The sequence below is a fragment of the Eschrichtius robustus genome, chromosome 18 (genome assembly GCF_028021215.1).
Source record: "Eschrichtius robustus isolate mEscRob2 chromosome 18, mEscRob2.pri, whole genome shotgun sequence".
NCBI classification, from domain to species: domain Eukaryota; kingdom Metazoa; phylum Chordata; class Mammalia; order Artiodactyla; family Eschrichtiidae; genus Eschrichtius; species Eschrichtius robustus.
This window is the reverse complement of record NC_090841.1, coordinates 70,488,385-70,512,652: the sequence shown is the minus strand read 5'-3', so window position 1 is coordinate 70,512,652 and position 24,268 is coordinate 70,488,385. Positions and strand designations below refer to the sequence as shown.

Below are 24,268 nucleotides of genomic sequence, written 5' to 3'. Positions count from 1 at the left end.
CTCCAAAAAAAAAAAGCTACTAGAACAGCTCTGTGAGAAAGTAGAATGCTGAATGCTGGGTACCAAGGACTGAAAAGAGAGTAGGAAATGGGGAGTTACTGTTTAATGGGTGTAGTTTCAGTTTTGTAAGATGAAAAAGTTACAAAGATCTGTTGAACAACAATGTGAATATATATAACAAGACTTAACTGCACACTTAAATGGTTAAGATGATAAATTTTATATTATGTGGGTTTTACCACAATTAAAAAAAAAAAAAGCAATAGAAAGCCAGGTTTCTGTTTTAAGCATGGCCATGACTTGGTTATATTTGAATTGTAAAATGATCATTTTTGTGCCTTTGACCCACTGATGTAATGAAATACATGATATATGCTAATAGGTATTGATATCTTTACACCGAACTATTTCAGTATTCCTGGAATAAATCTTACTTGAAAAAAAAAATCAATTGTATTTCTATATACTAGCAAGGAACCATTGAAAAAATTTTTTAAATTTATATAACATTTGCCGGGACTTCCCTGGTGGCACAGTGGTTAAGAATCCTCCTGTCAATGCAGGGGGCACAGGTTCGAGCCCTGGTCCGGGAAGATCCCACGTGCTGCGGAGCAACTAAGCCCGTGCGCCACAACTACTGAGCATGTGCTCTAGAGCCCGTGAGCCACAACTACTGAGCCTGTGTGCTGCAACTACTGAAGCCCACACGCCTAGAGCCCGTGCTCCACAACAAAAGAGAAGCCACCACAATGAGAAGCCCGCGCACCGCAACAAAGAGTAGCCCCCGCTCGGCGCAACTAGAGAAAGCCCACGTGCAGGAACGAAGACCCAGTGCAGCCAAAAATAAATAAAATAAATAAATAAATAAATAAATAAATTAACATTTACCATGACACCAAAAACTATAAAGTACTTAGATATGAATCTAAAAAAAGTGTGCAAAACTTGTATGCTCTAAACTATAAACACTGAAAAGAGAAATTTTTTTAAAAACAGACCTAAATAAATGGAGACAGAACATGTGCATGGATTAGAAGACTCAATGTTGTTTAAATGTCAGTTTTCTTCAAATTGATGTATAAAGTCAATGCAATCCCAGGGAAATCCCCAGCAGGCTTTTGGGGTAGAAACCAACAAACTGATTTTAAAATTTATAATGATAAACAAAAAAACCAGAATAGCCAAAGCAATTTTGAAAAATAAAAAACTCTGAAGCCTCACAATATCTGTAATCTCAAGATTTAGAAGGCTACAATAACCAAGACAGTGTGCTATTGAGGAAAGCATAAACATAAATGTCAGTGAGACTGAATACAGAATCCAGAAACAGACCCATATGTACATGGTCAAGTAACTTTTGACAAAGGTTCCAAGGTAATTCTGTTTAAAAAGGATACTCTTTTCAATAAAAGGGGCTAGAACAACTGGATATTCTTACAAATGACTTTCAACTCATAATTTGTACCATATATAAATTAATTCATAATGAATCATAAATCTAAATGGAAAACCTAAAACTATAGAATTTCTAGAAGAAAAAAATGGATAAAATCTCTGTGATCATGGATTAGGCAAAGATTTCTTAGGACACAATAAACATGAGCCATTAAAAAACAAAACAAAACATACTGACGGTTTAGATGCCATCAAAATTTGTAACTATGCTCTTCAAAGATCACTGTTCAGAAAATGAAAAGACAAGCAAGACCGGGAGAAAATATCGGCAAAATACACATCTGATAAAGAACTTGCATCCAAAACCTAAAGGACTCTCATAACTCAGTAATAAGAAAACAACCCAATTTAAAAAGGGAGGGGGCAAGAGATTTGAAAGAAGATGTACCAATAAGAAATAAGCACATGAAGAAATGCTCAACACATCATTAGTCATTAGGGAAATGCAAAGTAAAATGACAGTAGATACTACTGCACATCCACTGAAATGGCTAAGAATTTTCTTTAAAAATTGCTACTATCAAATGACCTGAGGATGGGGAGTAACTGGAACTCTCATACATTGCTGATGAGAGGACAAAATGTTACAGACACTTTGTAAAACAGTTTGGCAGTTCCTTAAAAAGTATAACATATATTTACCATACCACCTAGAAAAATAAACAAAATCAGTAAATAGGAGAGTTCAATATAGTTGCCAAATTCAAGATCAACTTACAAACTCACTAACATTTCTCTACTTCAGCAATAAAATAACTACACTTGGGAAACATAATAAATAAGTACAATATCATTCACCACAACAAAAATTATATGGTATCTAGGATTACAAAATATCTGTAACATAAAATGTTTAAATCTAATAAACAACATAGATGTTATAAATAAATGGAGAGATCCTTGATGCTCTTGGATTGGAAAACTTAATAAAGGTATCCGTTCTCCCCCAAAGCAATCTATAAATTCAATACCATATCAAATTCCAGCTGACTTTAAGATAACTTACTCTAAAATTTATATGGAAAAGTACATGACTACACGAGTAGTTAGGTTAATTTTGAAATAGCTGAACAAAAAAGTGACTTGTTCTACTAGATATTAATATATACTAAAAACCAAAATGATTTAAAGATATTAGAGTATGAGGCACATGAACAGATAAAGAGACCAATGGCATAGAATAGAGAGCAAAAAGCAGACGCAGACACACACACACACACACACACACACACACACACACACCCTATGACCCTATATTTTGCTCCTGGTTAATAGGCCACAGCAAGTCCGTCACAGGTCCATTAGAATCACAAAAGTGTGAGTGAAGATACAGATAAAACAAGATGACTGTGAGTTGATCATTACCAAAGCTGGGTGATGTTGAAACTGGGGTTCATTATAGTGCCCTCTCCACGCTTGCATATGCTTAAAAAATTCCGTATAATCATCCCAAATCACTGAACAAAAAAAGAAATCAAAGCATGTGTTGCTTCAGTGACCCCCCAAGGAGGGTACTAAATACATGCCCCTGGTGTTGGGGGCTGAATTTTTAGGCTAAGATACAGCCTAAGATAGGAGACATGGCCCCAAGCTGCTCAAGGAAGAAGAGGGGGACTGAGCACAGATGCTCAAAGACCTGTACCTTTCACAGAGAAGGCTAAAAATAGTCCACTCAGTCTGCTGAAGCAGTGAAGACATTTAGCTTACACGAAAGGCCTTGGGAAAGAAAACAATAAGCAGTCCCAACAAATAATCACAATCCAAGGCCAATATCATACCTAAATTTGTGGTCTAGATTTACCCCACTTGAATGGCATGGGAACGCTAACGTAAGAAAACATAAAAGCTATTGCAGGACAGCAAAAACGCCTGGGAACCCAGCAAGAGTAAACACAAAGTCCTCCTATAGATATCCTTTCATGAGCTAGGGCTTGTGAGGGTTCCCACAGCAAACAAAACCCATGGAAAATAAGTTCACTATGGGGCTTCCCTGATGGCGCAGTGGTTAAGAATCCGCCTGCCAGTGCAGGGGACACAGGTTCGAGCTCTGGTCCGGGAAGATCCCACATGCCACGGAGCAGCTAAGCCCGTGCGCCACAACTACTGAGCCTGTGCTCTAGAGCCCGCGCTCCGCAACAAGAGAAGCCACCACAATGAGAAGCCCGCACACCGCAACAAAGAGTAGCCCCCGCTCGCCGCAACTAGAGAAAGCCCATGCGTAGCAACGAAGACCCAACGCAGCCAAAAATAAATAAAATAAATAAATTAAAAAAAGAAAAGTTCACAATGAAAAATCACGAACTACAAGATGCAACAACAGAATGCCCTAAGGGAGAATTTGGTAATATGAGAACTACAAGTAACAGAACAATGTGTAAATGGGCAAAACCATTACACACTTTTTTACAGGAATAGGAACCATAATAAAAAAAAAAACCCAGTATAGACCAATATGCCTCCATCTCCCAAAGAATCATGAATGGCTCCCTATTGCTCACCGAGTAAAAGCTAAAGCTGGTACAAAGGCCTGTAAAGCCTGGTGACCTCTCCTACCCACCCTGACTTCACCTCCTACTATCCCCTCGCCCCACCTACTCAGCTCCAGCTACACAGTTGCCTGAGTCAGGCCTCCAGCTGAGGGCCTTTGCGCTGGCAGGTCCCTACACCTGGAATACAACTCCCCCCCACCGTCCGCCCCCCCACCCCGCCCCAGATCACATGGCTCTCCCCTTGAGTCCTCGTTCAAATGTCACCCACTCACCGAGGCCTTTCCTGACCATACTGTTTGAAACTGCGACCCTGCTTACACCCTGGTGTTCCCTTTCCCGCTGGCTGACTAGTGGATTTGTTTTTACACAGCATATTATCATCACCCATCATACTATATCTTATATTATCTTGTTTACTGCATTCTGTCCCCGATTATAATGCAGAGTCAATGAGAAAGACTGTGTCTGTTTTGATCAGTGTAGGATCCTCAGAGCCCGGAACACATACTGCCTACCACAAAGCAGGTTCTCAATAAATGTGTTGAATGAAGAAATGGGGAAATCAGAGGAAGCTGATCATTCTTGTAAGAGATGAGGTAGAATTCTCTCATTCATTCATGCATGTATACATGCACGCTCAAACACTACTAAGTGTTACCTTATAATACAAGGGAGTGTCAAGGTATTCCTTTCCTTACTGTGGAAATTATTCCTTCATTTCCTAAAAAAACGACTAAAACTGACTTTTCAAAAAATAACGTAGATAAAACATTAGAACATTTTCTAAGTTATTAGAAGTACACAGACAGTATAGTAAATATCACCCTTCACAGTTCAGCTTCCTGTTCCTTATTTTTATCCTTCCTTAGAAGGATATTAAGTCCACACCATCAACCATCAATTTCTAAATATATATAGAAACTATATAGTTTGTCTTAGGGCAAACTCTTATCTCCTACTTCCTCAGTTGATGGGCTTTGAAAATATTCTATTTCTTGCTGATACCTATACCCTTGGATATTGTATAGAAATGCTAGAAGTAGGCATTAAAATCTACCACTCCATTCTGTGCCCAAGAATCAGCTAAGGTACATTATTTGGGAAAATAAAAGCTGATGACTATAACATGGTATTATATTATCACCTCTGCTAAATTCCAAGTGTTTTCTTATTAACTTTTACATACATGTGCATTCTGGTAAAAATACAGCTTGTGCCTCATATAAGACTTCAGAGAAACAAAACATAAAACAATATTACTGTATCCCTTTGACAAAAATCTCTGCTCATAATTCTCTTTGGTTAGCCCAGATAACAGTATTTTTTTTTCTTACAATTAGCATTGGGACCAAGTAGGGTATTACTTCATCTTGCATAATTATAAATTTGGAATTGTGCTATATTGAGCCCACTCATAACCAGAACCTAAAATGATTCTTATGTTTTTATCATAGGATTTTCACAATTGTTATACCAATGGTGTCTGAAATAATTTGCCATGTAATTTAGGAATAAATAAACACACATATACAATACCCATTTTAAATTCTAACTACTGTATATATGCTCTAAAGACAGTCACAGGGTATCCAAACCGTTCAAGCTGTTTGTATAAACCACAATATCTCTCTAGTATTTTTTGATTACAAAACTATTTCACCATTTGAGCCCCATTTAATAACTTTCAGAGTAATTTAGTTTTTATCAAATTCTGCCTAACACTGCCATCTAATGGTTCACCACGTGACTGCAGGCAAAGCCAATTAAACTGCTGATGTGCTCACTCAGAAAGGGAAAAATATCCTTAACATGGAAGCTTAAACAGTTCATATTAAAGTTCTATAAGAATTGTTAGTAATATATGAAAAATATAAGTTATTTTGGATATTTTATTTTACAAATGTTTCAAAGATGTCACCCTACCAACTCATTATTTAGGTCTTGTCATTTTACCCTAAATTTTAATTTTGTCAAGATTTTTTTCATTCTGTTTCTCTTTAATTTTAAGTATTTATAAAGTATTTTCTGGAAGTATACACTTCAAAAATTTAAAAATATTCTTTGTTCATAAGCAAAAGCAATCATTTAGATTATATAGGAAAAAAACCTCTTCATTTTACAAATAGTTTATTTCACTAGTATAATAATCTACTGCAGTGAATTATGTTCTTGTTATTTTATATTTATTGAGTATAATTGACAGGAAAGATTATATTAGTTTCAGGTGTACAACAGAATGATTCAATACTTGTATATATTGCAAAATGATCACCACAATAAGTCTAATTAACATCCATCACCATACAAAGTTACAAAACTGTTTTTTCTTGTGATGAGACCTTTTTTTCTTTAACTAGATTACCAGTTTATTATAAAAGGATATAACTCAGGACCAGCCAGATGGAAGAGATGCACAGGGCAAAATACAGGGAAAGGACACGGAGCTTCCACGCTCTCTCCAAGTGAGTCACCCTCCGCTCTCCCTGAATCTCCGTGTGTTCACCAACCCGAAAACTCCTGATGAGAACTTCTAAGATCTATTCTCTTAGTAACTTTCAAATATGCAATACGGTATTATGAACTACAGCCACCATGTTGTATGTTAGATCCTCGGGAGTTATTTATTTTTATTTTATACCTTTTGACCCCCCTTCACCCATTTTGCCACCCACCTCCCACCTCTGTCAATCTATCCTCTGTATCTATGAGCTTTTTAAAGATTTCACATATAAGTGAGGTCATACAGTATTTGTCTTTCTCTGACTTATTTCACTTAGCATAATGCCCTCAAGGTCTGTCCACGTTGCTGCAAATGACAGGATTTCCTCTTTTTATATAGCCGAATAAATATTCCGGTATGTGTGTGTGTGTGTGTGTGTGTACACGCACCACATTTTCTTTATCTATTCATCCACTAATGAACACTTATGTCTTTGTTATTTAGAGAATAGGAGAACAAGGTTGCTATACCGCTGCTGGGCTGCACAGAACTTCCTGGGAAACACTGTCCCTCTGCTGGACTCCTATTAATGTCTCTAGTTCTCTAAGCCTGCCAGCGAATCCCACAGTAAGGAAAAGCATATGAGCAGAGATGCTCAGAGTTTCAAGGGCTTTCACGGAGATTTCACTCATGCCACCTGCCCAACGTGTGGATTTCCTGGACATCCCTACCTGGTGCTTTTCCAGCCACTGCTTGAGTATCTTCAGTGTCCGCAAGTCAGCACCTCCCAAGGGAATCACTTTGCCTCCAGACAGTGAGTGCCTCTGAGTTACCCCTTACCAAGCCCAATAACCTCCTGCAGCATCTCTGAAGTCTTAATTCACCCTTGGCCATGCCCCACCCCCCCAATTTTTAACTCCCACCCTTGGCCATGCCCCACCCCCCCAATTTTTAACTCCTCTTTCATCCTGCAGCCCCTTTCAACAGTTGAAGACTGTTCTCCTGCCCCATCTTCTCCTCTCCAGGATCAACACTGCCTGCTCTCTCAACTGTTCCTCACGTGGCAGGTCTGCATCCCCTCCCTGTTCTGATGCGGACGAGGACCACCAGAGCCGTGCTTGTTGCCCCGTCATACTACCTACAGCATCCATGAGCACATCAGTGTCAACTGGTAGTCACATCACAATGCCATCTCACAGGCTTCCCTTAGCTTTTCCAGACACACGACTACCGAAACAACAATCCTGCCATTCAGTGACTCTGCAGTTGATTGTTTAGGCTAAAGAGAAAGACCTGATGTTCTCTCTCTTCAGTGTTTTATACGTTGATCACAGAGCCCACAACTTGCTAAACCAGTTAATGTATTACAGCTCTTGGTCTTTGAAGGCGACTGCTAGCAGTTCCCCCCAGACCCAGTCTCCCTTATCTCCAGCGACTTGGCTCCCTCGGTAGAGCTAGTTTCCCAGCCTCCCCTATGATTAGGAGTGGCCACGTGACCAAGTTCCTGCCAATGGTGTATGAGCAGCAGTGACATTTACAACTTCCAAAGTACCTGGTGAAAGAGCAATCCCTGATCCTGGACTTCCCTTCTGATTCCTCCCTATTGCTAGAAATGGAAACCTTGGAGGGCACACGGTGAGGATGACAGAGCTGCCCTACCAGCTTGGTCCTAATGACTTCCTAGAACAGAGCCCATCTGTCCACCAGGGATGTTACAAAAGAGAAACAGACACCTGTGTTCTCTGAGCCACTGTGTTCCGGGGTTTCTTTGCTCTACTATTATTAGAATATCTCCCAAAGCTTTTGTAATTTGCAAATTTCATTTGCAAACATGCTACATTTTCAAGGCAATCATTGATACATATTAATCAGGCCCAGCAAGGAATAAGAACACTATAGAAAGGTAAATGTTCTTTCATTTTCATATTATTGTAATAATAGAGACAAACAATTTCCAGAGCATAAGAAAGAAGCACTTGTAAGTGGAAGGCTCTGAAGTGAGCCAATTCTGGGATACGGCTTGTTTCTGTTCACCCTGCTTTACACCCTCCCGGATGAAGGAAAGGTGTTGAGGACTGGAGATAAATACTCTTCAGATTAAGTCACTGGGGAAAGTCTCTACAGGACAAATGGATTTTACTGAGGGAAATCTATTCTACCCTATCTTAACATTTAAAATTTTAAAGCATTTCAATTCATCCTTATCATGAGAATATGATAAATGGGTGGACCTAAAACCATGCCAAAAAACTTCCTTACATCAAAGGAAACAAGCAGAGCAAGAAGGCAGCCTATGGAATAAGAGAAAATATTTGCAAATCATATTATCTGATAAAGGGTCATTACCCAGAAAATATAAAGAACTCCTACGTGTTAACAACAACAACAAAAACTGATTAAAAAATGCGCAAAGGACCTGAATAGACATTTCTGTAAAGAAGATGTATAAATGGCCAACAAGCACATGAAAAGTCGCTCAATGTCAATAATCATCAGGGAAATGGAAATCAAAACCACAATGAGATACCATCTCAGACTCATTAGGATGGCTACTATCAAAACAAAACAAAACAGAAAAAAGTGTTGGCAAGGATGTGGAGAAACTGGAACCCTTGTGCACTGCTGCTGAGAATGTAAAATGGTACAGCTGCTATGGAAAATAGTACGGTGGTTCCTTAAAAAATTAAAAATAGAATTACCACATGATCCAGCAATTCCACTTCTAGATATATACCCAAAAGAACTGAAGGAGGGTCTCAAAGAGATATCTGTACATCCATTAGTCACAATAGGCAAAAGGTGGAAGCAAGCCAAGTATCCATCAGCAGATGAATGGATAAATAAAATGTAATATATACATACAACTGAATATTATTCATCCTTAAAAAGGAAGGACGTCTGACACATGCTACAACATGGACGGACTTTGAGGACATTATGCTAAGTGAAATAAGCCAATCACAAAAGACAAATATTGTACGATTCCACTTACATGAGGTACATAGGGTAGGGAAATTCATTGACAGAAAATAGAATGGTGGTTGCCAGGTGCTAGAGGGAGGGATGGGAGTTGTTCAACGAGCATGGAGTTTCAGTTTGGGAAGAGGAAAGAAGTTCTGGAGATTGGTTGCACAACAATGTGAATGTACTTCAAACACTACTGAACTGTACTTTAAAAATGGTTAAGACAGTAAATTTCATGTTGTGTACATTTTACTACAATTAAAAAACATTTAAACCATATCAAATTTGTTCCAAGGCCACCTTTATGTTTAACTCTTAGTCGAACATCAGGCACAAATAACATTTAAAGTGGAATCTTCTCAAGGCCCTAGCCCAGGAATACACGGTCCTACAGAGGAAAACACTTTCCTAAAAACGACAGAATGCTTCCCATGAAGGCAGAAATGGTCTCTAAGCCAAAACGTTTTAGAGGAATAAGGATATGTCTACTACATAATTCTGCATAATATAGAAATATTGAGAAATTAACATTAAAATATATGTATTATCTTCTACCAATTAACAGCTTTTAAAACATTGATTTCAATCTCAACAAGACTTCAAATCCGGTAAAGGTGAAGAGCTCCACGACCCGCTGTCACCTGTAGGTGGCAGTAAAAGCACAGTGTTTATGTCAAAACAACCTTGGATGTCAATCAGTATGGAACAGTGGAAAACATACATGAGCTTACACATGAGTGTAAGTTCTCCTACATGAAATAAATTGTATTAACTTTTCTGATACATCAAATATTTATCTTGCCGAAACACCTTCACCCTAGGGCCTCTCCTCAACCAACTCTAATCTATCTCGTCTCACTCTTTTGCTTGATCTTGTCTTTGTGATCATATCTATTTAGAAACATTAGGCGTTCATTCTGGGGGGACACCGTATAGTTTTCTTTCCTTTAGAAAAAGAAACACACAAACACTTGTCAAGTCAAAAAGCCTATTTACTGAGGGTCTACTGTGTGTGAAGCACTACGCTAGGTGCTCTGATACATGTGAAGACGAATGCACCGGTCCTTGTCAACAAAACAGACACAAAATATGAAGAATAATACACGAGATGAGAGTATGATCAAGGGATGAATAAAAACACAACTGTAAAAGAGAGAGCCACGGACACCTCCAACTCCCAACTCTAAAAACCTAGGATTACTGATCCCCAAATAAAGAACTACATTAACATTAGAAGAATAAATCCTCCACTAGAGGCAGGCTGAAGCCAAGGATCTATGTCCCTCCGTCCAAATGCACACCAGCAGGCCGCCCTGCAGGTCTCTGAGGGTGGTACTACCCGCCCACTTCCTTCCCTTTTCTGTTAAGATACTTATTCAGATAGCATGGCTTGTTGATGGCAAGAGGCCATATGAGTTAAAAGCCATAAACTTCTTGTAAAGAATATCCATATGAAAAGCATTAGCAATAAGGAGATACCATGGTTGCAAAAATTCAACTGATTTGTCACTGGGGCTAGACTAATTTTTAAGCGTAAGAGGGAGAGTTCTGGTAAACAACAATTCTGAGTAACGCAGATCAGTACAGATTTATTACCAAGGAAACAAAGAGCCCGTACAATTTTTATGTCTTCCTCTGCAGGCTGATTATAATGTCTCCAGGAGGTTCTCCACCACCAAGAACAACAGCTCTCCTGAGAGAGTGGCGGAGGGCAAGTGACAAAGTGGGCAGCCTTGCAGGCTTAGGAGCTGGGCAGCCCTGGACCCAGCCCATCCTCACAGCTGCACTTCCTACTTGCCACTTACAAAAGTAATGGTTAAAGGAAAAAGGGTTATAAGTAGATAGGCAAATTAGCTGGAACAATCTAACAGTCTACTAGAAATGTTTAAATGTCTAAGGAATAAATATCAAATATGTTAAGAAGATTAAGTTGACTTAAAGATAAATTTTAAATAAGATTTAAAACATATACACTAAGGTAAACAACAAGGTCGTACTGTAGAGCACAGGGAACTATATTCAATATCCTGTAATAAACCATAATGGAAAAGAATATGAAAAAGAATATACATATACATAATTGAATCACTTTGCTGTACACCAGAAACTGACAAACATTGTAAATCAACTATAGTTCAATTAAAAAATTTTTTAAAAATACACACTAAAGAAATCAACACAATAAAGGATACGAAAGGAAGGCAAAGGCCAGGAATTAATGGGACCCCCACAGGGTTCTGGGTGCTCTGAGTTTCAAGTAGGACCCAAATACCAACAAACACATTCAAGGCTCCCTGAAATGAGGTTTGACTAAATGACTCCTGGACACATTTGGGGTTCCACGCAGAAGCTGTGAGGGCACAGAGGCCCAAGTACTATCCTATGTCTCTCATCTCCAGTCCTACAAAAATTCAAAAGGAGACAAAGATAAAATACTCACTGCAGTGGGAAGAGTTCCTTAGAACTGTATAATGCCAGAGGTGGAAAGCCCTTCGAGAAAGCCTCATCCAAATTCCCCTTTCTTCCAGCTGGGAAGAGTCATGATCAGAGAAAATTAACTAACTTTTAGAAACAATAACTCAGCTAATTAATGAGTAGCATAGACAGACCTCTTGCACTGCTATTCACTCCCAGTCTGAAAATTCCCAGGGAAAATATGCTGCAAAGAAAAAAAAGAGATTTCAGGCAGGAGAGAGACAATGAGAACTAGTATTTGGTGTCTAAAACATGTACTTTACACAAGCTATAAGAATGAGATGATTCACAGATGAGATGAGACTCAAGGTGTTTAAAAAAATTACTCATGGAAACAGCTTAGAAGAAGCAGATACCCGCAAACCCAGTTTTGCCAACTCAAAGCCTAAGCTTTTTTAAAGAAACCTCTTTGATACAAAATGTAACACTCATACAGAAAAACCCAGCATGCTGGAAAAATCCACTTGCTTCTTTTCTCTTCTCCACCCTGCTCTGTTCCTGAGGCTGAGGGTACAGATTCCACCCAAAGGCTCAAGGGCCCCCTGGCTTCTGCTGAGTTCTGCTAGCGCCTCAGAGGACATCTGGGCGAGGAGGAGCCTGAGGCCAGGGTACTTACTCCCCTTGTTCCTTGTTACTTCACACTTACTGTTTCCAAGGCAGCTGACTCTCCAGGGGTGATCCCTCCAGGTTCTAGTAACCTCTCCCTTCCTTAACCTCTTTGGGCCTAAAGGTGGTGGGCACAACAAGGCAACAGTCCTGCCAAAGGTCCCCCTCTTGTCACTAGGTTCCATTCTTTTGTCATTAGATCTTTATATATAAGCCTTTGAATTATTCTAGTTTAAGCGTGCCGTCTGTTTTCTATTGAGAACCTTATAGATACAAGGGCAAAACAAAAATAGACAGCTTAATGAATTATCACAGAACAAACACTAAAATAATTAGCACTCAGGTCAACAAACAGAACTTCCCAGCATCCTGGGAGCTCTCCCGTGTGCCCTACGTATTACATGCTCCCGCAACCCACCAAAAGGTTTTATTGCCTATGCGCGAATCCCTAAACTCTTTATTTCAGTTTGGTCTGCTTTCTGAAATTCATATAAATGGAATCGTACAATATGAGTTCCTTCGTGTCTGGCTTTTTTCACTTAACACCACATGCACAAGATTCGCCTGTGTTGTTCCATGCGCCTTCTATGTGATTCATTTTGATTGTGAAAAGCAGTCAACTGTTTGTCGACACAACTGATCTATCCACTCTACAGTTGCTGAGCATGTGGGCTGTCCCTAATTTGGAGCAATTAGAAATAATGCTACTGTGAACATTCTTACCTCTAACTCCTGGTGCACAGGAACACGCATTCCTACCTAGGAGTGGAATGTGAGTCATAGGGTGTATGCATCTTCATTTTCGTTCTTAATATCCAACTGTTTTCCAAATTTGAGCTCCCACCAGCCAGGCGCAAGAGTTCCTGGTTGCTCTGTACCCTCACCAACACTTTTCTTTTTTTTTTAATAGATCTTTATTGGAGTATAATTGCTTCACAATAGTGTGTTAGTTTCTGCTGCACAACAAAGTGAATCAGCTATATGTATGCATCTGTCCCCATATCTCCTCCCTCTTGCGTCTCCCTCCCACCCTCCCTACCCGACCCCTCTAGGTCATCGCAAAGCACCGAGCTGATCTCCCTGTGGTATACTGCTGCATCCCATTAGCTATTTTACATTCGGTAGTGTACATATGTCAATGTTACTCTCACTTTGCCCCAGCTTCCCCCTTCCCCTCCATGTCCTCAAGTCCATTCTCTATGTCTATGTCTTTATTCCTGTCCTGCCACTACATTCATCAGTACCATTTTTTTTTAGATTCCATATATATGCATTAGCATACGGTATTTGTTTTTCTCTTTCTGACTTACTTCACTCTGTATGACAGACTCTAGGTCCATCCACCTCACTACAAATAACTCAATTTCGTTTCTTTTTATGGACGAGTAATATTCCAGTGTTGGCTGAGTATATATAATGGAATACTACTCAGCCAGCACTTCTTGTTGTCAGTCTTTTTCACTGTAGCCATTTTGGTGAGTGGGTAGTAACATCCTTATTATGGTTTTAAATTTCGTTTCCCTGATTACTTATGAGGTCCAGCATACTTATACATGTTTACCAACCTTTCGGATACACCCATTTTTGAGTGCTTAAAAGTCTTTGGCTCACTGAATGGCAGAGATCTCCCTTCCAAAATTAAATTTACAGGCTGACAGAATCCAGTTACAAAATCTTTCCTTGGGAATATCAACTCATTAGTGAGACAGAGGGAAAGGAAAGGATGGTCTATTCCCTCAGAAGATTTTTTTGCTACAGATCAAATTACTCTTCTGATTATTCTCTATTAAGTAGGACCAACTTCAACAAAATTTACTAAAACAAATACCATAATACACACAATACCATAATACAGAAAGAGTACAACACAATCTCACAATCTGAGAATCTTGAATAAATATCCCTGGATTACACCATCCATACAACTATTGTGTCCTCAACATACTTTGCTGTTGGCATAATGATTAAATTCAGTGAAGCATGTAAAGCACTTAGACCTCTGCTCAATGATTGTTCACCTCTGAATACAGATAAGAGTAATGGCAGAGATAATAAAAAATCCTAAGTAACTCTTTTTAAACCAATAAACTTCAACCTATAGACATGTAATTACTTTTTAGTATACAGATGCCTGATACTAAAATCCTCCATCACACACACTAGTATACAAGTTTGGATTTAAGTAACTCAATAACACACCTCTCATTTCTTTACCAATCCTGACTCTCCATAATACCTTTTTCTTCTACGCTGCTACTTCACCATATTACTAGATATTTTCCCCTAGAAACTCATCTCCCTCTACATCTCTCCTTTAACTGTGAGACCAGAATCTGTAGGAGGTGGCCATGTACATCACAATAACCAGAGAGTTCCAATTAATTGGCTGTGCCCGAGGACCACTGAATGGCTCTCCACGCAGTTAGTGAGACGTTACCCTGCAAACTCTTGGCCTGGGATTTCAGTGGGTCCAGGAATGATTTCACTGTCATGTTGATGCCTTCTCCTAAGATCCTCTAAGTGAAAGAATCTTTAATATATTTAGGGAACTCTACTTTGCCAATTTAGATCTATTTTGACTAGAATTATCTATCATTTTGGTTATCTGGGTTCAACTTGTTTGCTGTGAGGTAAGTAATCATCTGATTGTCTGTACGTCTGTAAAATTGTGAAACTGAACAAAAATTGCCGAGGAAAAGGAATTTGGGAAATGTTAAATTTATTAATACAATTTAGGAAATCAAGTGGAAAGGAGGTCCATACTAATTTGGCTATAAGACTACAGCTGTAAGTTGCTGGATTTAAAATAAAATAGATTTAGACAAATAGTATCTCAGTCTTCTTTATCCAGAAACCACTATTCAATATATCTGCCCCTCAAAAAAAAAAAAAGAGCAGTGAGTTTAGATGCAAGCTTGAAAAAGAAAGGGGTATGGCACAAAGATTCCGTAAGATCAAAGTGGGAGACCGTTAGGGTCAAATGATAAGATTTTCACCCTAGTTCAGGGCTCCCCCCATGTCCCTCACCACCTCTCCTTTCTGGGGACTGGCTGTCTACCAGCTGCTCTGGCTGTGTGTGCTGATGGCCACCTGAGCTGGGAAAGATAAACAGTAACTACAGTGGGCCCCTCATCACAATATTGGTCTGAGGAACTAGGATAAGCCTCACTCACACTTGCTGAGGTACAGAGAAATGTGTTAAGAACGAGAAATACAATTTTATCTGTGGCATAGACAAATCTCTGATATAACATCATGTTTTCTTTTTTTTTTTTTAATATTTATTTATTTGGCTGTGTCGGGTCTTAGTTGTGGCGCACAGGCTCTCTAGTTGTGGTGAGCGGGCTCTAGAGCGCACGGGCTTAGTTGCCCCGCGGTATGTGGGACCTTACTTAGTTCCGCGACCAGGGACTGAACCTGCGTCCCCCGCATTGGAAGGTGGATTCTTAACCACTGGGAAGTCCCAAAGAGCATGTTTTTATAATGGGGATTTACTGTGTAAGTCTATTAACTACATCCTTTCTGATAATTATAAAATTGGCTTAACTAAATTATAACTAATTATAACTAGATTATATTCACTCTGAAACTGGGCTCGAGTATTAAAATAAAAATTCATTTAGGGCTTTTAGCATCTAAACCAGAATTCAAAAATGGAGCTAAAACAGATGATTTCATAAAGTGAAGGAAACTCTGTGAAATCCCTCTTTTGCAAGGTGAAAAATTTCTTTCACTCATATCCCAAAATAAGTGAGGAAATTAAAGCCGCATGAATGGTCCCCGAATGAGATAAGCGCCTCTATTTGAATAAAAATTTCATTAGGTTCAAGTATTAAAGAAGCAAACCAGACACTATAAGAGTTTAATTCTTGATCCATTGTTTACTTACTTGCTGCCAAATGGTTTGGGGGAATTTTTTTTTTTAACTGTAATTCTTTTCCAACATAAAATTATTGTGTGACGAGCCAGGAACACAGAGAACAATGCTAAGTGCTGCAGGGTCATGGAGAGAAGGAGAGTGGGTCTTGCCTCCAGTCTGCCTTGTGACTGGCAGGTTCCCCTCACATTAGCAAGTCAAAGTGTCCCTGATGCTGACACTGGGCTCAATAATTCGACCCTCCATTTCTTCACCTACTTTTTCAGTCACACATTCAACCAGTATTTACTAACTGCCTGTTAAATACATACATATACAACATGTGCAAACCCTTAAGGACCTCAATGTAGTGAAGGATAAAAGGCAAATAAATTCCCAATAATAATACAAACACACGCCACTAGGGGGGTAAGAATCCAGTGCTAAGGAACCTTACAGGGGCGAATAACCAACCAGCTTCAGGGGTCAGAGAAAACTTCCTGGGAAAGGCAGCATCTAAGCTAAAACTTTTAAGATAAATAGCAGCCGGCCAAGCCAAGAGATGGGAGTGCGGTGGGAAGGAATGTCACAGCTGTTGGTGGAACAGCTTGTGAAAGGCCAGGAGTAGGAAATCCCGTAAGGCTAAGACGGAGAGAAAGGTGGGACCCACCTTCAAGCTGTGCCCCTGGGTACCTCTCTCTGAGAGACTAGCAAGTCAGAAAAAAGAATCTCCCTGTGTACAAGGGGATTTGTCTTAATGAGATATATGCCTTCCCTGTACCTGTTGACTTCAGCAGCACAGAGAACACTAATCAATACTGAATTTTAGAAGACCTGTCACAGGCTATATGAAATTAAGGCAATGAAAAGATTGGATCTGCATATAAGAGGTTCCTATCTCCAAGTGAAATATCAAACTCCTATCCTGCATATGAAACATAACTCCATGTATAAAAAACTGATTACTGTAATTTAGCAATGAGCAAATCATGTCTAGTGAATAAATCAGTGTAATCACCTCACAACGAGAAGTCTTTACAGCAGCTAGGGCAGAAAGGGGAGGGCACTGAACTTGGCACAGAAGAGACTGGGCCTGGTTGTCTGAGTTCTGCAGCAAGTCACTGGCCCTCTCTGGGCCTTGAATCCTCATTTACACAAGAAATAGTTGCTGTGGTTGTTGCTTGTGCTTCTAAAACCCATTACTCTGGCATTAACATAATCAAAAGTACTTTAATCACCAAAGGAAAGGATTTAAACAATTTATAAGTCACAGATTTACTACGGTTTTGTCTAAAGAAAAAAAAAAAAAGGAGCATGTGCCCTCAAACTGTCTTAAATTAAAAAACCAGTTAAGTTCATGGACCTTTTAAAGGCTGATAAATCACGCATAACCAAGTACAAAGATAATTAAAATTTTAGTACAAGCAAATGAAATTATGATTTTTTTAAAAGAAAAGAGAAAGTAAAAACTTTAATGTAACTAGGCAGGCAGGCAATGACTGGGGTTGCTCACTTCCCTTTTCATTGGTCTCACTTCCCTTCTTAGGTTAAAATACTCCTAATATGTAAATTATTCCACTAAAGACTTCCAAAGTTCTTAACAATTTGTAGGGATGTTTTTGCAAAAGGAATTACTTCTAGACTTCCATGTGACAGAAAAGGGGTATGAAGCACTGGGGACTCAACAAATAAAGCAAACCAAAGTAGGTAAAGGTATATGCAAAGCAGAAGCAAATAACTGAGGGTCCCAAAATTTCTACCATTTAGAAATGGTTTAGCAGTAAAAAGTGGATATTCAATGATTTTAGGAACTTTGTAGTAAAGGGTTAACACTGTTTGGAAGTTACCTACTAGGTGCCAGGTTAGCTCTTGGACTTCTCTGGTTTAGAGTCCTCACAATCCTACCAGATGGGTATTATCTCTATTTTAGCACTATAGAAACTAAGCAGGAACAAAGGCTCAGAGTGCTTAAGTAACTAGACAAAGTCACACAGCTTAGAAACTAAGTTATACTATGAATTCCATTCAGTCAACATCAAATCTCATTCTCTTTCAACAGATGATGCAGACTTTAAGCACCAAAGTAAACAAACTGAAGACATTTTCTCCCTTCTGTATGATTCTCTTAAATATATGCCATCATTTCATGAGGAGCTTATGCTAAGCATGACTTCATAAACAAATCATTTGTGAAAGAGAAAAACCACATCCAGGGCAAAGTCATAAGTTGAAAAAGCCTTATTTCAGAGAGTACTTCCTGAAAGAGACAAAGCAGCAATTACAGCTGAACAAGTACCAACTCCTACACCGAGTATTATATTTGAAACAACTTTTTAAAGCAACGGAAGAACCTAAAACAAAAGAAATACAGCATTTCTTAAATATACCACTTCTAGAAAGAGCTATTTTAGCACAAGCAACTCAAAGAAATCTCTTTTACAGAACTGGGTATACCGAGAAATGTTCCTCTCAAATACAGCCTTTTGATGGACAGGAGGTAAGTAGCATTTAATTAACTTCATCACAGATTATCAGAAATAATGCTGTACTTATTTACTAAATCTCAAAATCCTTGTTTTATTTGAATAATATATTACTGAAACTATGTTGGTGAAGGACCCTCAAATGGGATATACTGTCATCTTCCTACATTATTAACATGTTGTTTCATTTATTTTCAATACTGTTTTACATTAATAGTAAATGTAATTTTTTTCAACTTAAAGAAAATGTTGATACAATAAATCATAAATATCTTTAGGAGTCTTTGTCACCTGGTTTCAATTACATTGTTTCACAGAATGTACTTAAAGGCTTTTAAGAAAAGACTATAGCTAATCATGGAATCTAAAGCTTTTAAAATGCTGACTTAAAAGCCAATCACTTTTCAATATTTATCCAAAAATTTATCTGTGTGTACAGAGTACAACCTGTATGGTAATGCCTTTAAAACACATGCATCACACATATTTTAGTTAACCTTAAGCAAATGAACACAACTGTTGGTGACATAAAGTCAGCTTGAACCCAATGAGGGGAAAAAGATTTACTCAAAAATGGTTTGTAAGTAAGGAATTTCTGTGACAAAATTCGGGAATAAGGATGGGTGGAGGGAGTTCTGATACAAAAGAAAAAAGGATACAAAATGTCATTTACATTACAATTTTTACTATTGAAAACTTCATGGAAAGTTAAAAATGAGTCAAGTCTCTAAGATTATTTTCCTTTGTATGATAATACTAGAGAGTTAATTTTTCTATGTAGTATTTTTCTCATTTTATAGAAATTAATATTCTAGTCAACACAATATTTGGAAATTTTAATAAATACAGGCTTTTAAATATATAGAATTCTACTCCAAAATCATATTTAACCTAAATATTTGGCAAACTCGCTACAGTCCGGAAGGTAGGAAGGGAAGAAAGGAGGGAGAAGAAAACAAATTCATACCTTGTGTTTGTCCTCAGCAACTGCTCAAATTAATTTTAAGTTACAGCCCATGATGCCACTACCAGATGGCTAACCTCCCCCAATTTTCACTAAAGAGAGACTCAGGGCTGAATGAGAGAGAGACCATTCTGCAAAGTGACATTTTTGAGGGAAACTTTTCTTACACCTCCATATTTCAAGGAGGATGCCACAAGGTTCCATCTCTGTGTAGCGAGTCTATTTTTAAAATCACTGTTGTTGATGTTATATCGTGGGTGATAGAAGTTTCCCACTGAGGGGGTCACAGCTAAACTCCTTTCCAGTAGAAATGGGCATTTGGGCGGGGGGTGGAAATTAGTTTCTGCAAACACATAAAGTTACTGAGTGACTTCTTACTAATAACTATTTGTCTTTGAGATTCCTTTTTTAAAGTTAAATTTGACAAATAATACTTATGCTTCTGGATCTCGGTAGAGTGAGGGCGTGAAAGCTACTATACTAGCAATATCTTATTCTCAAGGTGTTGCTCTCCGTGCACCACTGCAGCAGTGTAATCAGCTTCTGGGGCACTGTTAAACACCATCTGGAAGACTCAGCATTAGGCACTCCCAACTGTGAATTAAAAACTAGCCCATCTATTGTTTTAAGAGCCAAGTTCTTATGGGACTTCCCTGGCAGTCCAGGGGTTAAGACTCTGCGCTCCCAGTGCATGGGGTACGGGTTCGATCCCTGGTTGGGGAACTAAGATCCCTCATGCCGCAAGGTGTGGCCAAAAAAAAACCAGAGAGAGTAAAGTTCTTGATCTGTATACCATGGCACAAGACACTGCTGTTTCTAGACCTATGATAATCTAGAGAGAACATAATGCTATGAAGAAGTGTTTGCCACTCAAAAAAAAAAAAAATGGTTTAATGGCCAATTAAGCAAGACTTCATTGACAAACTAGAGAGTGCCTGCTGTGGGTTACCCTGCCAAAGTTTCCTTCCTTCACTTATCCATCAATTCAGCAAATATTACTTACTGAGTATCTACTATGTACTCACCAGGCAGTGGGGATTTAGCAGTAAAAAGGAAAAGTTCCTGCTCTCAAATGAGAATTACTGTGAATATTCAGTAAGCACCAGTTATATGGTTTCTTTATTAGTTTTCTAATACATAATTTATATATTAAAATTATATTTAATGAGTAAAAATTCATTATTTGGACATTACTAATCTGGGTTACCAAATATTTAAACAGAATGAAGATGATAAAAAGTGGCAAACTATCAATACTTTCTAAGATTCAAAATTCAGAATGGCCTTTCCCCAATTAGTCCCAACAAAGGATACCTATCATAGGCACAACTGCGACCCAATTTCATACTACAGAGAGAAAATGAATACATTTGCCAGTGCATTATGACACACCAGACCATCTTAATACACTAATATGTTAGTACATATTAGTAATAATACCTAGGGAGTGTATTTCTTAATAAATACTAAGACACATATATTGACTCTATGACATAAAATACTGTCAAAATTAAAATCCACTGATATGCCAAGTCGAGTGTGAGAATGTTAAGCATTTATTTTTTCAACAAAGAGTTTTATTCCTCCTATTCTTAACTATTTTACAGTTTCTAAGTGTCATGCCCACCAACAAGCTATAAGATGACCACCCCTCACAATCAAGCTCAACCTGGCCCTTCTATCGACCCATATCCAGATGAATACAAAATAGCAGCTCTTGTCTTCTACAGCTGCATCTTCATAACTGGCTTATTTGTTAATGTCACCGCCTTATGGGTTTTCAGTTGTACCACCAAGAAGAGAACCACTGTGACCATCTATATGATGAATGTGGCACTACTGGACTTGATATTTATAATGAGCTTACCCTTTCGAATGTTTTATTACGCAAAAGGTGAATGGCCGTTTGGAGAGTACTTCTGCCAGATTCTTGGGGCTCTCACAGTGTTTTATCCAAGTATTGCTCTATGGCTTCTTGCTTTCATTAGTGCCGACAGATACATGGCCATTGTACAGCCGAAATACGCCAAGGAACTTAAAAACACATGCAAGGCCGTGCTAGCATGTGTGGGAGTCTGGATAATGACCCTGACAACCACCATCCCACTCCTACTGCTCTATGAAGACCCAGATAAAGCCTCCACCCCTGCCACCTGCCTCAAGATTTCTGACATCATCTACTTAAAAGCTATTAATGCGCTGAACTTCACTCGACTGATTTTCTTTTTCTTGATTCCTCTGTTCATCATGATTGGGTGCTACTTGGTCATTATTCATAGTCTCCTTCACGGTAAGACATCTAAGCTGAAGCCAAAAGTCAAGGAGAAGTCTATACGGATCATTATCACGCTCATGGTGCAGGTGCTCGTCTGCTTCATGCCTTTCCACATCTGCTTTGCTTTCCTGATGCTGGGAGGGGACGAGAACAGCTACAACCCCTGGGGAGCCTTCACCACCTTCCTCATGAACCTCAGCACCTGTCTGGATGTGATTCTCTACTACATTGTTTCAAAACAATTTCAGGCTCGAGTCATTAGTGTCATGTTATACCGCAATTATCTTCGGAGTGTGCGCAGAAAGAGCTTCCGCTCAGGTAGCTTACGGTCCCTAAGCAACATAAACAGTGAAATGTTATGAACGGTCATTGTTTGTCTTCGATCTCTTTAAATTCACTTTACTAACTTAGGGTCAGTGGATATTCTGTATGATATCATCAAGTCCCTTCTCTCCCGAAAAAAATAATAAACTTTAAGAACTCTTCCTCCTTTGTGAGATCTTATTACTGTGGCAGCATAATTAAATATACTGAAGTATTTTAATAAATTCATCATTTTTATCTTTAAAACCTGTATAAAACATTTTCATGAATTACTGGGAGAAAAGCATCCAATTCGTGTTTCATATTCAAGCCTTATCTAAATACATAGTTGACTTTTTGGATTTAATTCTATGTGCAAGTGAGTCATGATGTCAATCAGGTCAGCAGGCAAAATAATGGAGCTATTGTTTGAAATAATTTGACTGAATTATTTTCCAGCTAGATGCAGCTCCCTTTGGTCTAATTTATACTCAGAATTGGTGGTCTAAATCCAGTACTTTGTATTCTAAACACCAAACTTCCATGATTCCTACACAAACAACTATGTTCAACTCATCACTGTTACTGCTGCAGAGCAAAATTTGCAGAAGCAAAAGCACCTGCGGGTGCTGTAAAGGCCATTGCCATCAGCCCCCACCTACTCTAAATTCATTTTCCTTTGGAAACAGACTACAGTCATTCAATAAACACTTACTGAGAGCCGAGTATGCACCAGACTCTACTTGAGACTAGTGGTGGCCTTACTTAGCTTCCTCCACTGCCCTGCGAATTACAGAGTATGAGCCCCAATTTACGGATGAGGGAAGTTGAGAGAAGTAACTTGCTCAAGATGACACACAAATAATACACGGCAGAGCTGGAATCTCAGGTAAATCTGGTCTATGTGATGGCAAAGCCTAAGCCATCTGTACTATTCTAGACTGCCCTGATGCCACCTTGAAGAAGTTTGATTTTTATTCTGAAGAAAATAAGGATTTAGAGGTTTTTAAAAGGAAGATTAGCATGGTCAAACTTGTATTTTAGAAAGATAACTTCTGAAAACATTGCATGAAATACTTTGGAATTGATAGGAAGACTAGTTGGAGAATTACTGCAAAAATCTAGGCAAGAAAACATTGGTTAAGACTGGGATAATGACAGAAGGAGTCAAGGAGATGCGATGAAGAGCTGACTTATATAGGACTTCGAATGAATAAGAGTCGGTGCCCTACTCCACTGATGAGAAGAGGGAAAGATTTCCAGCTTGGATGACTGAGTATATGAAAATGCCATTAATTAAAATAAGGAGTACAGAAGGAGGAGGAGATAAGAGTGCAAAAAGAGAGGTGATCAGAGGAGGTAAGAGATTCTGAACATGATGAATTTTCTTTGAGTCTTAGAAGTCACTAGGAAATATGACTGAAGAAAGATCAAGAAAGCAATATGGACTGGAAATAGAGAGCTGGGAAACAAACAACAGATGCTAACTGTAGTTGAAGCCATGGGGGTGGATGGGATAGCACAGAGAAAGCACCTGGAGTAAGCCTGAGAAAGGAGCTGCAAAGAGTAAAGAAGGTCAAAGAGGACCAGGAGAGAGTTGTGTGCTAGGATTCAGGCGAGCAGGTTATTTCATGAAATAATGGGATGTCAAAAGCATCTAATGTGCTGCTGAAAGGTCAGATAAGACAAGTGAAAATAAGCCATTGGCTTTAGAAATTAGTTGGTTACTGGTGACCTTTATAAGAGAAGTTTTAATAGTGGTGAGGTTAAAAAAGAGAGAGAGAGAATTAAATAGGAAGTGAAGAATTGTAGGAAGTGCAGGTAAACTTGGCATTGATGAGAAAGAAAAAGGTAACGACATTATGTGGAAAACACTGCAAATTATAAAACACATTGACTAAAAAAGGTTTCCTCTCCTGAGTTTCTGAAGCTTTGCTACCATCAAATAAAAGATATAT

General features: G+C 38.6%; 2 protein-coding genes across 2 annotated transcripts in view; one reads left to right on the top strand and one right to left on the bottom strand.

The window, feature by feature from the left end:
• The window catches only part of UBAC2 (UBA domain containing 2), a 164,811-nt gene that overhangs the window by 107,308 nt on the left and 33,235 nt on the right, over positions 1 to 24,268 (bottom strand). The gene's annotated exons all lie outside the window — the stretch shown is intronic.
• Positions 21,374 to 22,369, top strand: GPR18 (G protein-coupled receptor 18). Its single transcript, XM_068526992.1, has one exon. It carries the CDS (start codon positions 21,374 to 21,376, stop codon positions 22,367 to 22,369), a length of 996 nt encoding a protein of 331 aa, XP_068383093.1.

Bases quoted from the DNA above. Each gene is read 5' to 3' on its own strand.
- GPR18 (XM_068526992.1), top strand. From the start codon at position 21,374: ATGACCACCCCTCACAATCAAGCTCAACCTGGCCCTTCTATCGACCCA.